The sequence below is a fragment of the Rutilus rutilus genome, assembly GCF_951802725.1.
Source record: "Rutilus rutilus genome assembly, chromosome: 13".
Taxonomy (NCBI): domain Eukaryota; kingdom Metazoa; phylum Chordata; class Actinopteri; order Cypriniformes; family Leuciscidae; genus Rutilus; species Rutilus rutilus.
In genome coordinates this window covers 29,173,007-29,192,548 of record NC_140218.1, presented here as the reverse complement: position 1 = coordinate 29,192,548, position 19,542 = coordinate 29,173,007, and the positions used below count along the sequence as shown (strand labels likewise).

At 37.8% G+C, this 19,542-nt stretch overlaps 1 protein-coding gene across 1 annotated transcript in view; it reads left to right on the top strand.

The window, feature by feature from the left end:
• Positions 1 to 19,542, top strand: part of znf512b (zinc finger protein 512B) — a 68,493-nt gene that overhangs the window by 34,182 nt on the left and 14,769 nt on the right. Inside the window, exons 3-11 of the mRNA XM_084428780.1 lie at positions 2,466 to 2,545; positions 2,770 to 2,898; positions 3,914 to 4,098; positions 4,337 to 4,563; positions 6,413 to 6,484; positions 8,618 to 8,752; positions 8,996 to 9,123; positions 12,576 to 12,665; positions 19,036 to 19,134. Of these exons, the coding sequence (XP_084284906.1) occupies positions 2,466 to 2,545; positions 2,770 to 2,898; positions 3,914 to 4,098; positions 4,337 to 4,563; positions 6,413 to 6,484; positions 8,618 to 8,752; positions 8,996 to 9,123; positions 12,576 to 12,665; positions 19,036 to 19,134 (1,145 nt within the window). The remainder of the gene's footprint in view (positions 1 to 2,465; positions 2,546 to 2,769; positions 2,899 to 3,913; positions 4,099 to 4,336; positions 4,564 to 6,412; positions 6,485 to 8,617; positions 8,753 to 8,995; positions 9,124 to 12,575; positions 12,666 to 19,035; positions 19,135 to 19,542) is intronic.

Sequence of the window (19,542 nt, the reverse complement as noted above, 5' to 3'; positions counted from 1 at the left end):
TTAACTTAAAAAAGTGAGGAAACATGTTGCATTAAAATTATTAAGTAAATAAACTTCATGCGCAATTGAAAAAATTAAGTTATGTGGAATTGGCCGCCCAACACCCTGTCACTGGTTTGTGGTTAGTCTCTCCTCAGGATCACTGTTGGTAAATTCTCACCACTGCTGACCAGGAGAAACACACAAGACTTGCCGTTTCAGAGACACTCTGACACGGTCGGCTTGCCATAACAATTTGGCTCTTTGTCAATGTCGCTCAGATCTTTATTCCTGCCCATTTCTCCTGCACCCGTTGATTATGAGAACTGATTGTTTGCTTACCATCTAATCTACCCAGACCTTAGTATGTGGCTGTGTTTGGAGATGATCAACGATATTTGTTTCACCTTGGACTGGTCATAATGTTTTGGCTCATCACTGTATATATATTACATATACAAGTTTAAGTCATTTTCATTCTGCAGAAGAAGAACAGGGCATTTATAAACAAAACAAATAGGTCAATTAAGATTTGATGTAGTAGCCTTGGCCAACAGCCTCAGCCCCCCTGTAGCTACCCTGGTTAACAGGGTCATCTGTGAGGAGAAGAGGAAAAAGAGCAAATCAGTGCACTTCTACAGCTCAGATGTGAAAAGGGGCAGATAGCAGGACTTGTGACATTTAATTAGCGCGTTGTCTGGTCTCAGACCCGCCCTTCCTCCCCCTCCTCTTCACTCTCCCAGCGTTCTGTACCCCTCCCACACACTTCTGTGGAGAGTCGCAGGGCCGCTGTGATGGAGGACACGGATAATTGTGAACGAGAGGAGTGTGCAAGTGAAAGAGTCTGCCCTCCATATACCCAGAGAGAGAGAGAGAGAGAGAGAGAGAGAGAGAGAGAATTTAGCAGAAAAGAGTGTATGTGTGTGTGTTTGCGCGTGTGCGTGTGTGTGTGTGTGTGTGTGTGTGTGTGTGTGTGTGTGTGTGTGTGTGTGTGTGTGTGTGTGTGTGTGTGTGTGTGTGATTCTTAAAGGGATAGTTCCCCCAAACTTGAAAATTCTGTCAACATTTACAGGATTGTATTCCTAAATTTGAATAGCATTACCAAACATGATATAGAATTCTATTCAAATTTCTATTCTATTCTATTCTATTCTATTCTATTCTATTCTATTCTATTCTATTCTATTCTATTCTATTCTATTCTATTCTATTCTATTCTATTCTATTCAAATTTAACAAAGTAGAATTAATAGCAGATATATATATATATATATATATATATATATATATATATATATATATATATGCATTATATATATATACAGTGTATATGTGTGTGTGTGTTTTTTAGCTTGATAAACATCTTGATTTGAAGCTTGATCTGTCATAACAGCATATGATAACAGCATATGGGTTCTGGAATGACATGAGGTTGAGTGAATGAGAGAATTTTCCTTTTTAGGTGACCCATCCCTTTAACTCAAGGAGTGTGTCCTCCTAGTGTCGTGTCAAAGAAATGGTTGATTAATGGCTGGTTTACTCTAGTCTGTGAAAGGCCTTTATCACTCTAATTTACACACACTCACACACACACACACTGCAGACAATTTGTCTGAAGCCACTTTGTAAGTGTCCTTATTATATAGTTGCTTAGCAGCCATAAGCCAGCGGGCCTCTATGGAGAATTAGTGTGTAATTATCTGCCGTTTGCTCAATGTTTTGACCTTGCCACCGCTAGTATGGATTTACAGCAACCTTCTGTGACCTCCACCAACCAGAAAGCCAACACATGCTATCATCTTCTGTTCTCCTGGGACTCGCATGAAATAAGCAATGGCACTAATTTGTACGCGCAATGCATCTGCAATTGACTGTGTCTCTAAATGTTCGTTCAGCCTCACTAACGTCTGGAACATATGGAGAGCTGCCATGTTGACTGGTGTTGAAGGGAGTTTCTAAGCCAATCATTAATCTGAAGTAAGGTTAATGGTTCTTCATTGATAAAATCAAGGTGTTTTAAGGAGGAGAGGATAAGATTGGAATTCCATAGAAACTCCCATGAAATCATTGACTTGCATCATTTTCCTGGTCTTAGTTTTCAGTGCATGATATTTAAAAGAAAAACAGGTTTATACGTTTTTTTATATCTTTCCTTTTCATTATTTTCTCCATGCTTGCGCGGGTATATAGGAATTTTATTCGATGGCTGTTGTAGAAATGCAGTATTTCTAAAATCTTGACAAAAGTAATTTAATGATGGTTAATGCTAATCTAATAAAGTTAACAGCAAGTAATAATATCATATAATGACAGATGTGAGAAAAAAGTTTTTGGATAAAAGCCTATGGATAAAATCATACACTTATATATATTGCTACAATTTATAAGTCCATACAATATGCTATGAAATGACATGCAAATGACATCACATTATGTAAATAACATTGTTAAATTGGGAATGTTCTTTCATGTTCATATTTTCTCAGGTTCCTCCTACAATGAGAAATCAGAGAGCAAGAAGAAAGGGCGTCCTCGTGTGGAGGTGCAGGAGCTGCGCATTATTCCTGTGAGTAAAGCGGTAAAATATCCATTTTGGCAGTTGATGAAGGAATGAAGCTACGCCAGATTGGGATTTTGGGTGTTTTTTTTGTGTCATGGAGTAAAGGGACTTTCCAAACTATTTCCAACTGTTGTATTTGGAGGAAGAACATCTCACAGAGGGCTGTGTGTATGTGAATTGATTGCTAATAGTTTCTAATGCCTGTGTGTGTGTGTGTTTCCCGGACGTAGGCCCATATGATGGTTCAGTGGAAAGAGGAGTTTAAGAGTCGTTCCAGGGTGAAATGTCCAAGCTCAGGCTGCTGGTTGGAATTCCCCAGTATTTACGGACTTAAATATCACTATCAGCGATGCCAAGGGGTAAGAACTAAAATCCAAAGTACACATTCTTACACTGCAAAACCAATGTATGCTACCAACTCTCATTCATTAATAGTTTTATTTAAAAAACGATTTATTTAAAATCAGTCGGTTGTTTGAACGGCTACTCAACTAGTCAGTCAGTCAATCATAAGAAGCCCTTTAAAATGAAGCTTGTTTTAGGTGAAGGTAATTGTTTTGAAGTTGCCAAATTTGATGAATTTAGAGACACAACTTCTTTGAGGGTTTAAGCATGTTAAGCACAGCACACTAAAACCTTTCAAAAACATTGTGAGGAGTCTTTAAATTGTGCTCACCATTTATATGACCTTTATGTGCTAGAAAATAAAGTAAAAAACATTACTATTATTAAATAAGTTTTCAATTTAAAATAACTGGTTGCTATTTGAAAATATTTGAAAATGTAATTTATTCCTGATGCAAAGCTGAATTATTAGCATCATTACTCCAGTCTTCAAGTGTCACATTTGATGCTCAAGAGACATTTATTATTATCATCATCATGGTTGAAAACAATTGTGCTGCTTAATATTTTCATGAAAACTGTGATATATATATATATATATCATTATCTTTTACATGATTATTTAAAGAATAGAACGTTAAAGAACAGCATTTATTTGCAATAGAAATCTTTTGTAACATCATAAATGTCTTTACTGTCACTTTTGATCATTTCAATACATCTCTGCTGAATAAAAGTAAAAGTATATAAAGTATAATAAAAAGATATAATAAACAATTATATATATAATATACTGTGTATATACAATTATAACATAATATAATTAATATAAAAAACATAAAAGTCAAACTACTTGACCTCACTTGTCAATGACAGGTTAACTAGTCAACTATCTTGACCAATACCTACTTTAGTAACTTTAGAAACTTTGGAAATACCCACTGTCATTTTAACTTGGATCCGAGACCTATAGCACTTGAACTTACTTTTTTGTGTGTGTGTGTGTGTGTGTCTCTCTCTCTCGTTCAGGCGACCATAGCAGAGAAGCTGAGTCACAGATGCCCGTACTGTGAGGCTGTATTTGCCACCAAGGTGCGTCTTCAGAAGCACAAGCTGTGGAATCATCCAGAAAGAGTCACATTGGAGACCAGATCCGATCCCAAGTCCGAACCCAAACAGCAGAAAACCCCTGTGAAGGGGAATGCCAAAAAAAGGTCTGAAAGCTCAATACCCTTTTCCATCTTGCCACTTTTAATTGCGCATGAATCATTTCTGCAGCAAATTTGAATGAGCTTTTTTTTAAATATTTGACACAGCAAAAATCGCTTCAGGACATGACTTGTTTTCCACACTGCCATCATTAAGCTCCAGATGAAGTCCTCATGTGTTACTATGGTACCAGTCCTCTGCGGATCGACTTTAATAGCCTGTGTTCCCTGTGCTCCCTCTCAGGCCCATGGAGAACAGCCCTCCATCACCCGTATTTTTCAAGGTGAAGAAGACCCAGGAGGTGTCGCAGCTCTTACAGAATGGGGAATGCGCCCCCCAGAGGCCGGACAGGAGACAGCGGCACAGCTCCCAGCAGCAGGGCACGTCTTTAGATACCGGGGACAGTGAGAGCGAGGAGGACAGTCTGCCCCCACCCTTCCCTGAGGAGGACCCCGAGAGAATGAAGCACAGTAAGATTGCTACACACTAAGATTCATGATGTGCATGAAAGCACCCCAAACACCTGTCCATGGACATGGGAATGTCATGATATTCTTTGGAGTACCACATGTAATACCATAAAATATGAATGTGGTAATTGTTCAGTACCGATAACTATAAGAATCTTAAGGCCAGTGTGAGAGAGTTTTGGGCCGGTTGCATCATGTACAAGCATATTTTTGCCTTGTAAACGTAAACATTTGTTTTTCTGTGACTTATGAATATGAATTCTGCTTTTCAACTCTTTTCAACTTTTGCACTCAGTCATCAGAGATTCTGTTATTGTTGCGTGGAAAATAATACTTACAATATTACATAACTCGGGTCGTTAGCGACCCTATACAGTTTTTACAAAACATTAATTAGAAAACTATTTTTCTTTTTCTTGGAAGTTAATGAAATTCGTTTTGTGATGTTTGTGATACTGACTTAACATAAAAAGAAACATCATACTGTGTATGTGTAAAATTAAATATTAAATAAGTGAAAAAATTATACATTTAAAATTATAAATGTGAATTTGAAATTATAAATTTAAATAAAATTGTTACAAGTGAAAATGTGGGCATAAAAGTTACATTCTTTAAGGTCTTTACAAAAATAACACTTTATACTGTGTATGTGTAGAATATATATAGTCTAGAAGAATATATAATTACAATTATATTAAATAAAAATAAAAATACAAAATGTTTCATTTTTCATTCAATTCAAATCAAATGTTTTTGTTTATAAGTATTTGTGTTGTTGCCAGTGAAAATGTGGGCAAAAAGGTTACATTCTTTAAGTTCTTTACCAAAAAGAAACACTTTATACTGTGTAGATATATATACATTTTAAATAGATTTTAAATAATAAATGTAAAAAATAATGCATTAAAATGTTTAATATAAAATCATGTAAATAAATTTTTTTTATTAAATTTTATTTAGAATTTTTTGTGTAGCTGGCAGTGTAAATGTGTGCATTTGTATGAGCAATGACATTTTAATTTCCCTCGCAAATGCAGTTTCACTCTGAGCAATACAACTTGCCTTTTGGGTGATTCTGCAATCAGAGAATCATGTTTGGTAATACATAACCGGAAGTTCCACCATCCAGAAAAGTAGTTCCACTCAAGCCCCCAGTACTTCAATCTGTATTGCAATTTCCAGGGTTTGAACAGTTCTCTATAACAGTTCTCATGAACACGTCCCAGAATGCCCTACATCTGTAGGAAATGGTGGCCTGGCCCTTTAAGCAGCAGTGTGTGAGTGCTCTGTGTGAGATCCGAGGGCTGCTGGCCATTAAGTCTCTCTGGTACCTGGTGGCGCTGCTGTCTCTGTCTCTGCCTGGCAGAGACGCTGTGTGTCGAGACGTCGACGTGGCTCGTGCTGCGAGTCCGCTATTTATGGCCTTTGTTTGGGTACACGATCCCTTCGTTTGTTGTTCCATGCCAGAGCCAGAGGCGAGGACAGTGTGTGTGCATCTGTCTGAAACGTCTAGAAAAAAGCACTAGAGCAGCTGTGTTTGTGCTCCATAAGTTGACAATCAAAGGCTATGCTAACACAGAAATGGATATCCAATCTCTGCTCCCATGACTGGTTCATGAAGCTGTGTCAGGTTCTCCACGGGAGGAACCACAGCATGTGAAACAGCAGGTGCTCATTCGCCTTTGGTGCGCTGAAGTTTGAGCATCATTAATGAGACTGTAACTTACAACAGTTGCTCATAAACGTTCAACACTGCATTTTGTCATAGTGCAACCATGAATGTTGCTCTTCGCCATGTTATTGAGATGTTTGACCTCTTGTTGTTGTTCTTCTCCATTTGAGCCAGGGAGGAAGCAGAAAACTCCAAAGAAGTTCACCGGGGAACAGCCGTCTATTTCAGGAACATTCGGTTTGAAAGGTAACGCACGCACGCACGCGCACACACACACACACACGCTTTTATATAATGTCATTTATATAACCTCCAATAAATTCTGTTGTTCTTAAAGTCTGAATTCTGTATTCTTAAAGCTAATTATTATTACTATAGACCAATGTTGGGTGTAATGCATTGCTAAGTAATTAATTACTGTACTATTTCTGTGATTTAATTACAGTTACTTCTGATGTAATTGCATTAAATACTGTATAGACCAATAGAACAATTCTACTGAAAACAATAGTGGTTTAAAGCAATCAAATTTAACGTATAATGTTAAACATGTCTATTTTTTATGTAACCTTCTCCCTTTAAATACTATGGTCAGTTTAAGAATAATTTATGCACATTTATATATATTTTTTTTAAAGAATTAAAAGAGCAGTTTCATGTCTGTCCTTGTATTGTTCAACTGGTCGAGGTTGATATGGGATTTAGAAAGTAATTAGTAATAAGTAATGCAATACTTTTTAGAGAGAGAGTAATTAGTAAACTAATATAATTACATTGTTGAAGATGTAATTTGTTGCTAGTAATTTATAACTTTTTTAGAGCAACTTACCCAACACTGCTATAGACTAACTTTAATTGGCATTTTATATGTGAAAAAGATTATTTTGTCCCTTTATGAACCTCCACGGTAAGTTACTAAAACCTGACACACACACATACACCCTCTTCCTATCCTCACATCTGTTCCTCCAGCCAGTAAATAACATTTTTTATTAAGGGCCAATATTTGCCCTCAGGATTTGATTTTGAGAGGGATTTATGAGGGCACATTTTTGTAGCCATAAAAATATAAAACTGAATCAGTCAGTGAACAAGTATGGCAGTTAAAACCAAACAAATCAATCAACGTCAACAAGAAAAACATCTGTTAATATTTTATAACAGTATTACTAAACACACTTACTGAGCCCAGAGGTGGAGCTGCACCACAAGACCTACTAAGCCTAGAGGGGGAGCTGCATCTTGGGGCCTACTGAGCCCAGAGGTGGAGCTGCACCACAAGACCTACTAAGCCTAGAGGCGGAGCTGCATCTTGGGGCCCACTGAGCCCAGAGGTGCAGCTGTACCACAAGGCCCAGTGGGACTGTACATTCATGATAGATATTTAAATCAGACCTTGCTTGATGCTCATTGACACGCCTTGCAGAGAATCTTTCTCAATTTTTAAGGGTTTTGGTATTGAACCAGTCCATCTTCAGACTCAAAAATGTTGAAATTCACCATGGATTTAAACATAATTGTGTTTTTCAGGTTCTAAGCTCATATTTTATGTGATATTTGTAACTCTTCTAGGCCTAAAACACTTTACAGTAAGGTACATTTTTCTACAAAAAGGTTATATGTTTATAATATGTTGGTTAATGCTTTAATGTGAACTAACAATGAACATACATGTTACAGTGTTTATTAATCTTTGTTAACGTTAAATTATAAAAATAAAAAAATGTTAACAAATGGAACGTTATTGTAAAGTGTTACCAGAATAACAAATATTACAAGTTAAATGATAGCAGAATTAACAGTATTACAGGGGCATTTTATGCACTTATTATTTTAGTCTCTCCTGCATTTTTGCCTGAGCTGTCATTAATTTCTTCAGAGAAGCCAAACTCTTACATTAAGGGATGTAAAGTATAGGAATAGTCTCTTAAGTGACATACTAGATTGCCATGACCTCTTCTTTTCATGACTGACTGCCTCACTGTGGTGTTTGTTGTCAGAGGTTTGTTAAATCTGAAGTAAATCTGTCAGACATTGACTTTCAGAATTTAGTCCAGGCCTCCATTCAATAAATACTCCTTGATATTTTAGTGGTATTTTTTACTGCTCTGTGTTTATAATTATCAACCTTATACTCTTTGATAATAATTACCCCTGTTGGTGCTTATAGGGGGTCTAGAAGGTCTATTCTAGAAGTGTTTCATTTCCTGTTAAAGTTATAATGGTACATGTGCAAGAAACATTGCACCACAAGACAACAAGGCTCTTTGACCACCAGGAGAATTTGAGTTTCATTTGTTCTTTGTACTTTTTGTGGTATTTTTTGTGACTTGTGAGGTCTCTGCTTTCCCTGAATGTAATTTGTAATGTGCTGTGCAGGAATGAATAAGGTGGAGGAGAAGTTAAAAGCAGGTCGGATGAAGAGGGCGGAAGGGACTCTGTTCACCGAGGAGTCACAGAGAAAGCAGTCGGTTCAAGCTCACTCCAGAAAAGAACCTGCTGCCATCAGTTCAGGTCTCTCTCTCTCTGCAGTGCAAAATAAATCATATAAAGCAAAATTACAATAAAAATAAAACGATAACATTTTCACAATATTTCTGTTTTTACTGTATTTTTGATCAAATAAATGCAGTCTCTATGAACATAAAAGACTTTCAAAAACAATCAAAAAAAACTTTTCGACCCTAAACCATTGAACTGTAGTGTAGCTTACATTATTGTGATCTTAAATGTGTTTTATCTTAATGTCTGTCTCAGTGCCCCCTGCTGAAGCCCAGTGGCAGAACACCATCTCTGAGAGAGGGGAAGTGGTCTGTCCCACCTGCTCTGTTGTTACTCGCAAGACCGTCCCCGGTCTTAAGAAGCACATGGAGATCTGTCAGAAGGTCAGGATTCACTCTTAGACACATCATTTTACAAATTACTCTCAACATTCCCAATGGAACAATTAGTTTAACACTTAAAACGCATACCTCGGGTCTTTAGCGAACCGGAACGCCATTTACTATCCTCCCCCTCATTCATTTTTGAAAGTTAGACATCAACCTTCTTAGTATTCCTCAATCTATTCATTATAAACAATATAACAAGAAAAAGACAAATTATAAAAGAATGCCTGTTTTCTAATTAATGTTTTATATTGGGTCGCTAGCGACCCGAGTTATGTAATAGTGTACGAATATTTTTTCTGCGCAACAATAATTGAATCTCTGATGACTGCAATTCACTTTTATTCCTCAAGGTGGCAATGTCTGATACACAATGATGAAGTGATGTTTCACTCATAGTTACCGCAGGCAGAAAACAAAAGAATAGCAAGAATCATCAGCAAAGCTTGAAATGACACAGTGATTTACTGTAGAGCAAGTACTGAACACAATCAAATATCAGGGCGTTTTCACACCTGGTTTGTTTGGAACGTTTGTTTCGGAACCTGCTAAAGATAAAGCCACAGATAAAGCCACAATAAGCTTCTGGAGTGAATTTGTTCATTCATCTTGATGGATGACTCAGAGGAAACTCTGACCTGTAAGAGGACAGCTTTACTCACATGTGACTTACAGAAAAAACATTTTGGTACGCTTTAAAATTTTGCCTTATGAAGGTGAACCGAACAAGAAGAAGAAAACGCAACATTGTAACAAATTAAGTCCCTTTTTCAGAACAAAGCAAACGATCTACAGGTCTGAAAACGGCCTAAGTGGTGAAGAAGCTGTCAGCGATCAAAATATTGATTTTGAAGACGTCGAAAACGATAGATTTGAGAATATGTTTGAAATGGCGAATATGATCCAGATGCTGAATGTATTGGGAAATGAGCTCTGATGAGGAAAGTGATGATGGTATGAAACATCTGCTCAAACTAAACCCTTCCAAGCTCCAAAAGTTAACAAAATATGATTTTATTCTTTAGTATAGTTAGAAATTTTGTAATTGTAAAATATCAGGAGAGTTTTATACTATTTCGGCAGTTAGAGAGCCATCTGTGTTAGATATAGATCCGGGTCACTAAAGACCCGGATATGTAATAATGTTTGGTGAAATTTTGATGCATTTAAGGGTTAAAGGTGGAGTTTGTGTTGGTTTGGGCATCCCGACCAGTGGGATCCCAACGGAGTTTAAGATCTGTTGGACAAAAAGCAAACAGGAAGTGTGTTTGGAAAACCTACTTGGTGGTGAAGAATGACTCACTTTATTTTTGAACCAAAAACATTGGTCCCTGTATGTTTTCCTTCCTCAAGATATTGAAGCCAGTTCACTCTATTCAGCAACCATGAAATCTAACTTAGTACACGTAAGAAGATATCTAGTCAAGACACCACCACAGACCGCTGTCATTGATGTTTGCATTGAGGAATCCACACTGATTTCTCATCCACCTGAAGGTCTTTTCCCTCAGGTATTAATTACCCAAACTGCCCTTGTGGACTTCGGTGGATTGCGCTGTTCGCACAGTTCCACTCCCCACATCTGTCTCAGTTTTCTAAACGCATCAAACATAATGTAGCAGATGTGCACAATCTCTTTCATATGAAGAAAGACAAAGCCTTATTCATGAAACACAAGCAGAAAGAGTTTCTTAATGTAAATCATATGCAAAAACATTCATACGTAAATTGTCACGTTCAATTCATCTGGACGGTTTATGTAAGAACGGATTTATGAGCGATTTACACAGAAATTTGTTCTGCTTGCGTTTTGTGAACGAGGCCGACATGGCGTAAGAGACAGAATCAAACCTTTAATGTATTACTCTCCCTCTGTTGTTTATACAACTAAACCGCAGAGGAAGCGGAGAGGAGAATGTTTCAGGCATGCAATTAGACACCTCTCTCTCGGGACCTCGCGCATGAGGCCAGAGGGAGTCATTAGGGACGTTTTATTGATTGAGCGTCTGTGAGAACGATGCAATGAGTGGCCCTACTCAGTGTGCATCTGGAGTAGAGTAATGGTACCAGCCCAGTGTATAGCACAACTCTATAAAAATGATGACATGTCTATTTAAGGGGGAATCGATCGGCTGCGTTATTGCGGGGTCACGAGTAATTGTAGTTTCTCTAGCCTATTTCTCAGCCCTGTGTGAAATCAATGATGGCTGTGATGGGCATTAAGGGAGAAGACGTTTTATGGCAAAGAAAATGTATTAAAATGATAATCATTGACCTTATTTTTTCATTCGTTTTTTTGTGTATTTCCATGCAGAAATTATTACTTTTCTTCATTAAGGATGTGTTAAATTGACCAAAAGTGTAGTGTCAGTAAAGACATTTACTGTATAATGTCACAAATTATTTCTATTTCAAAGGAATCGTCAAGGAATCCTGAAAAAAATTGATCATGGTTTCCACAAAGCACAATTATTTTCACCATTTATAATAATCAGAAATGTTTCTTGAGCATCAAATCAGCATATTAGAATGATTTCTGAAGGATCATGTGACAAGCTTTACCATCACAGGAATAAGTTACATTTGAAAATATAAATCAAATAGTAAACAGTTATTATAAATTGTAATAATATTTCACAATATTACTATTTTTTACTGTATTTTTGATCAAATAAATGCAGCCACAAAATCACTTAAAAAAACGTGATTATTGAGCTGTAGTGTAAACATTCGCTAACAAACAAACGCACGGCTAATATTGACCGCATTACAGTTCCATATCACCTCACCAAATTATTTTAGTTATTTCAAAGGTCCTTACAGCTGACAACAACTGCAAAAGAACCAAAACACACAATGACTAAGCAAATAAATATAGTAAACAATAGGATAAAAACGACAAATTATTTCAAAGTTTTTTGCCACAAAATTATGTTTTATTATGTACGGAAAGCACACATACTGTCTTTCTCCCACACAAACGCATACACATACAGTTCGGACACACTCACACAGAAACGTGTTGTATTATTGGTAAAATAGTTTAGCAACTTAAAAGCTACAAGACATTTCTCACTAGTGAGGTAATAATGGCGCTGTTCTTGAAGCAGATAAACGTACAGTTTCGCAATTAGTAGAGACAATGCTGCCGAACGCTGTTGAGAAACTCACAGACTAATTCACACATGCTTGATAACTCTCTCTCTCTCTCTTTCTCTCTGTCTCTTTACCAAACAAAATCAGTCAAATATTGTCAAAGTTGCTGTGTGGGGCTTGTAGGGAATATTTGGATAATTATCAGGTTAATAAACCTACAAATGTCTACAAATTACTTTCACAGTTCACACGTCAAGTATAATTAGTATGTGAAATATAAATGTCACATTTGGAACCCATGATTTCATGATATTTGATGTTGACATCATAAACTGTGGTGTTTTTTCTTGTAGCTGCGGGACGCTCTCAAATGTCAGCAGTGTCAGAAACAGTTCCGATCCAAAGCTGGACTCGACTACCACAGCATGGCTGACCACACTAAGGTAAGCGACGGTGCCAGAACACATTTTACTTCATCTTGTTTATAAGAATTCATCTACAGATCTATAGTACAGCTCATCTCCAAGATGTCAAAATCAAAGAAAAGTTACAATTAGAAATAAAATGATTTATCAGTTAAAATTGCATCATTTTTTTTTAACATCAACTTTTCTGTATATACATGGAAATGTCAGTCTCTGGAAGTGTGTGAGGTTCGTTTTTTCATTTGTTTTGTGAGATTATTTCTGTCCACAGGCAAAAGAAATCACATGCTAAAACCATAGTGTAATATAGCCCAAATGAAATGTGCTTTTAATGTGACCCAACAGAGGAAGACATATTTAATACTTTTAATGAACTAGTGGAGCTGTGTTTGTACAGTGGCTACCCTACGTCCACATCGGCCGCTAATCTCTATTATATCTAACACCATCTCCAAACTCCAGCATCACTTTAAGACCAAAGCATCCATTAGGCTCTAACCATTAACTGCACATATGGGAAAAGGTCTAATAATGCCTTTTAAAACAGTCTTCAAGCTGCATTTCAACTGTAATGATTGTCTCCTGTTCCCCAGCCTTATTTCTCTACTGTAATAATTTCCTCAGCATTCCTAAGCTATTAACACAGTTCTTGCCAGTAATCTTTCTTCACAGCAAATCATGGTAATCTGCTGTATGAGTAAAGTTCATGTTTTTTCCAGTCAAATTCGCCAACATCTGAATAGGATCGGCACATCCCGTAATGATGATGGCGTCCCTTGTGACTCTTGTGAGGTTTAGTATGAAAACATGAGAGAGAAAAACTGGTTAAAGAGGGCCATGAGGATATAAGCTCCATCTGCCAAGCTCAAGCATTAGCTGCAAACAATATTTCCAAAGAAATGTGTTAAATTATGCACAAGCAAATGTCTCAGAAACAGTATGAAACATTAATGAGGATGTGCATTTGGGTCTGTGATTTTGTTATTTGAGCCAGGTGCTGAGTAGATTGACTGAGCCAAACCTTTGAGAATCAGCATACGGTCTGGGCCAGATTATTCTAGCCAAGAACCGCCCACTTAGACGGGAAGAGAACGTCAAGCGTGTGAAGCAGTTTTGGGATCTATCTATCTATCTATCTATCTATCTATCTATCTATCTATCTATCTATCTATCTGTCTGTCTGTCTGTCTGTCTGTCTGTCTGTCTGTCTGTCTGTCTGTCTATCTGTCTATCTGTCTATCTATCTATCTATCTATCTATCTATCTATCTATCTATCTATCTATCTATCTACAGTGGAAAAATTATTATTTGATCCCCTGATGATTTTGTAAGATTGCCCACTTACAAAGAAACGAGGGGTCTATCATTTTTATGGTAGGTTTATCTTAACGGATAGAGTCCAGAAAACACATATTATATTAAGGTTATAAATTGATTAGCATTTGATCGAGTGAAATAAGTATTTGATCCCCTACAACTAGCAAGAATTCTGCCTCCCACAGATTGATTACGTGCCCATGTGAAACACAGATTAGTCCTGTCACTTTAAGAAAGTACTCCTAATGTCAGCTTGTTATGTGTATAAAAGACGCCTGTCCACAGAATCTGTATCTTCCATTCCAACCTCTCCACCACCATGGGCAAGACCAAAGAGCTGTCAAAGGACATCAGGGACAAGATTGTAGACCTGCACAAGGCTGGAATGGGCTACAAGACCATCAGCAAGAAGCTTGGTGAGAAGGAGACAACTGTTGGTGCCATTATTCGGAAATGGAAGAAATACAAAATAACCATCAATCGCCCTCGGTCTGGAGCTCCATGCAAGATCTCGCCTCATGGGGTAAGGATGATCATGACAAAGGTGAGGAATCAGCCCAGAACTACAATGCCGTGCAAAGGCAAAAGGCCGTAACTTCTTTTTTGGTTGAAAATGTTTTTGGCACGTTCAAGACCTCCTTTATCATGTGGATAAGTAACTTGAGTCAATTTTGTTGTTTTTTTTCGAGAAAATAATGGGTCTTAACAGTAACTTCCAAAAGCCCATCAGAAACCAAGCCAGAACACCGTAACACCAGTTACCTCTCTTTGGCTTTATTTTGGAACGCTCAAATTGAGTTATGGTACTCTGCCTTTGTTTAGCCGTGCGTCAATATGAAGTTACTGTGCCGGTGTTCTGTCAAATAATGCTACCTATCAGATTGTATGTGTTCTGCCTTTGAGTTACTGTCCATTTAAATACTGTCCATTTACTGCTGCATTTAAATGACGGTGTTGCCTACTGTGTACCGCTGCCATCGGTCCCTGTAACCTCTGAAATGTCCTCAGAGGGACAGCTTTGTCCTGCACAAACGTGGTCAGACTCAGAACATTTACTCCATCAGTCTGAACCCACTCCATCGACAAATGTGCGATATCGATCGCATCGCTATCGATTGGTCTGAACCCACTCCATCGGTCTGAACCCACTCCATCGACAAATGTGCGATATCGATCGCAAAGGATATATGCAGAGTTGACAGAAAAATAGAGTTGACAGAATACAACAAAGAACTACTCATGCATCTAGCTGGCAGAGTGCCAAAACTGCACCGGCGCCTTCAGCACCGCCCTAAACACGGTCGAACCGACGCTGGAGTCGGGACTAATATGTCACAGGGAGTGATAATAATGAAGCAACAAGTGTAGGCCTGTCATTCAAAATAAATGCCATGATCACTATTTTATACTTGTGTTACTACAATGATTTTGTAAATGGTCATCAGCAACCAAATATTGATAATGTGGAAGTTACTGCTTTTTGCCTTGGCATGACTTCTCACTTTTTGCAGCCAATACAAAGGCAGAGTACAGTCATTTCAAAATAGGGGTCAAAGTCAAGTTTGAGCTCAAGATTTTTTTTTATGTAGATCATTTTCATTACTAAAATATCTAATTGCCAGATTTCCAGTACAGTATAAAAAAATTTGTCTGGACAACTACAAATCTTTAAAGTAATTTTTGTCAGTTCCACACTCTAGCGAGTTAAGGTCTTTTGCCTTTGTAGGGCAGTAAACAGGAGGAACTTGTTAATGATCTCAAGGCAGTTGTGACCACAGTCACCGAGAAAACCATTGGTAACACACTACACTGCAATGGATTGAAATCCTGAATCATTAGATGTTCCCCTGCTCAAGAAGGCACATGTACAAGCCCGTCTGAAGTTTGCCAATGAACATCTAATGATTCAGAGAAGGCTTAGGAGAAAGTGCTTTGGTCAGATTAGACCAAAACTGAGCTTTTTGGCATCAACTCAACTCGTTGTGTTTGGAGGAAGAGAAATGCTGACTATGTCCCCAAGAACACCATCCCTACAGTCAAGCACGGAGGTGGAAACATTATGCTCTTGGGCTGTTTCTCTGGTAAGGGTACAGGATGACTTCACCATATTGAGGGGCTGATGGACGGGGCCATGTACCGTCAAATCTTGGACGAGAACCTCCTTCCCTCAGTCAGAACACTGAAGATGGGTCGTGGATGGGTCTTACAGCATGACAATGACCCAAAACATACAGCCCAGGCAACAAAGGGGTGGCTCAAGAAGAAGCACATTAAGGTCTTCGAGTGGCCTATCTAATCTCCAGACCTTAATCATATAGAGAATCTATGGAGGGAGCTGAAACTTTGAGTTGCCAAGCGACAGCCAAGAAACTTTAAGGATTTAGAGAGGATCTGTAAAGAGGAATGGATCAAAATCCCTCCTGAGATGTGTGCAAACCTGGTGACCAACTACAAGAAACATCTTACCTCTGAGCTTGCCAACAAGGGTTTCTCCACCAAGAACTAAATGATGGTTTGCTTGGGGATCAAATACTTATTTCACTTACTGAAATGCAAATATGTAATGTGTTTTTTCTGGATTGTTTTGGTTGATATTCTATCTCTATCCATTAAAATAAACCTACCATAAACATTATTGACCCTTCATTTCTTTGTAAGTGGGCAAACTTACAAAATCAGCAGGGGATAAAATAATTAATTTCTCCACTGTATGTATGTATGTGTCTGTCTGTCTCAGTAGATACTTAAATACGTTTTTAACGTCTTAACTCATCCTGCTTGACCCTTACGAAAAGAAAATATATTTGCCTATATATGAAGGATCAATATATTAAATGGTTTAACAGTATATTTGAAAATATACAGAATAATATATTGTGTTAATATATTGAATAATACATAAGGAATTGGCGCTTTTCATATATTGAAAAATATGTGACAATATATTTACTAATATTATAATGTATGTAATTTTATATTCAGTAATACACTTCATAAATATAGATGCATATGTGATCAGATATGGTACTGCATGTGTAATATATTGCAGATATATTTACTCAACACACATAGAAAAATATATAATGTAATACATTTTTTAAATTTTCTAATTATTTACATTACAAATGTTTCATATTTTCAAGCTAGTTAAGAATAGCACAAGCACACCTGCTTGTACCACATCATTTAGTCAAGAAACTATCACTATGTAGAGAAGTGCACATTCATTACTTTTAAAATATAATAATTATAGTCTTGCTCTTGATGGTATTTGGCCAATCGTCAACCTAACCACAGGCGCTACTCTTCAGCACAATGGTAACCCCAAAAACTCAGACATACCAGAAAACCTTTTAATTTCCAAAATAATAGAACATTAAACACTAACAGATCTCCTTTAACAGTCAGAAGCAAAGCATTCTGGGAACTAGAAATCTGTTGTAGCTCATTCTGTGAATGTGTGTGTATATATATGAGTGAACATACATTCACATTTATATGGGAGCATGTATGTGTGATATATGTACACAATAAAGGATACAACTTTGTGAATATTACATGTAGTGCTATTTTTGTCATCATTTATAAGTATTGTATATGTATTAATATATAGCCATACATGGTCAATGCATATATTGCAGTATATTGAAAAATATAAGCACTTGTTTCCCATGTATGGAAATGTATTATGTAATATATCGCATTATATTTAGCAGTATATTCCCATATATTTTTGTGAGAGAAGGGGAGAACTGCTGGTATAAGGAATGGAGATCAGATCTATAGATGCCTCATGATTCATTTCTACAGTATTTCGACTCAGTGAGTCAAGATTCGACTCCAAATAGATTCTCTGAAGAGGATTGTTTACAGTGGTCGAATAGCTGGTTAGTAAGGAAAACTAGTTTATCAACCATACAATTTGTCAATCATTTCACATCTTTGTTTCTGTGGCGAATCCGATGACTTTGAAAATCGTGCAGTGTGTTCTCGGCATAAGCCTAGTCTCCCATCCAGGTACTGATCAGGCTCAACCCTGCGTAGCTTCAGTGGGAAACCAGGCGAGAGCTGCTGGCTGATATAGTCAGGTGATCTCACATCATCTGGGTTTTTTTTTTTTTTTTGCCTTTGGGTATTAGCTTAAATGGTGTGCGAGTTTTTCAGTACAGAAATGAAAGCTTTAGCGTAAGTTCTGCCGGGAAGACTCAATTGTTACGTCACTTATTACCTTCTCATCTATCCAATCGTGTTCTAATACTTTGGTAGTATAAAAGATCGGTACTTACACATGTCTGAGTTTGCAGATGCTGACGTCTACATTCACCTCCATCCTCCCCACCACCACCAGGATGGTCCCTTCCCATACCTCTGTAAGACTGGAAAAACTGGAAGAGAGAGCAACTCTCTGAGAGAACAAAGGAAATTAACATTTGAACTCACTCTTGTGCACCATTCGAGACGCAAGTCTCACCTCAGAATCATCCTAATCTACACCTCTTACGCACAGAAACCTTCACCCGTATTATTGGGAAACCGCCACTGGACCTTTAGTCAGGCTTACACCTCCCAGGGGGTCGGCTGCGCCCCTGCCTTCGTCTTCAGGCAGGAAAAGCAGATTCTGTACCCTCGGATTGCGAGCTACAGACAAAGCTACGCCAAAGAACTTTATATCATATTACTTGCTTGCTGGGCTGTTAATAAATGCACACTTGTTACGTTATTTTACCTCCCGAGCCTTTCTGGTAGAACTGAAGTTGCGTTTCAGGTTTCGCGTTCACCCTCAGGTGCTGTGTTGAGGTTTCTAGATACCTACTGTATCTGTTTAGATACCTCGTGTCTCCTTTCCTCTGCTGATGTTTTCATCAGACCAAATACTGTGCTGTATAAAGTGCAGTCTGACAATTGCCGATAACATGCCTTGAGTAATGGCCTTTCTATAAAGGTTTTGAAGACTGCCGAGCATCTGGCTCTCAGAAAGCCGTTATTGGAAACACATTGTTGTAAAGACTTGAGGAAGAGTTTCTGGAGAGACGCTAATGTGTTGCATTGTGTTTGTTTCCCATTTGTAAGCCGTCGGCAAGTGAGAATGTGTCTGGGGAGGAGCAGGAGGAGAGAGAGAGGCTACGCCGCATCCTCAAACAGACGGGCCGAAACAAATGTCCCAATGAGGTAGGGATTTGTCACTGGTGGCAGCCGTCTGTCTGTCTCCCTAGACAGCACTGTCTGTCCTTAATATGTCCTAAATTCTGTGTCCTTTCTGTCTCACTTTATGCGTTATGACTATCTATCCATCCATCCATCCATCCATCCATCTGTCTGTCTGTCTATCTATCTATCTATCTATCTGTCTGTCTATCTATCTGTCTGTCTGTATATCTTTGTCTTTCTGTCTGTCCATCCATCCATCTGTCTGTCTGTCTGTCTATCTGTCTGTCTATCTATCTATCTGTCTGTCTGTCTGTCTGTCTGTCTTTGTCTTTCTGTCTATATCTATCTATCTATCTATCTATCTATCTATCTATCTGTGTCGGTCTGTCTGTCTGTCTTTCTGTCTATATCTATCTATCTGTCTGTCTG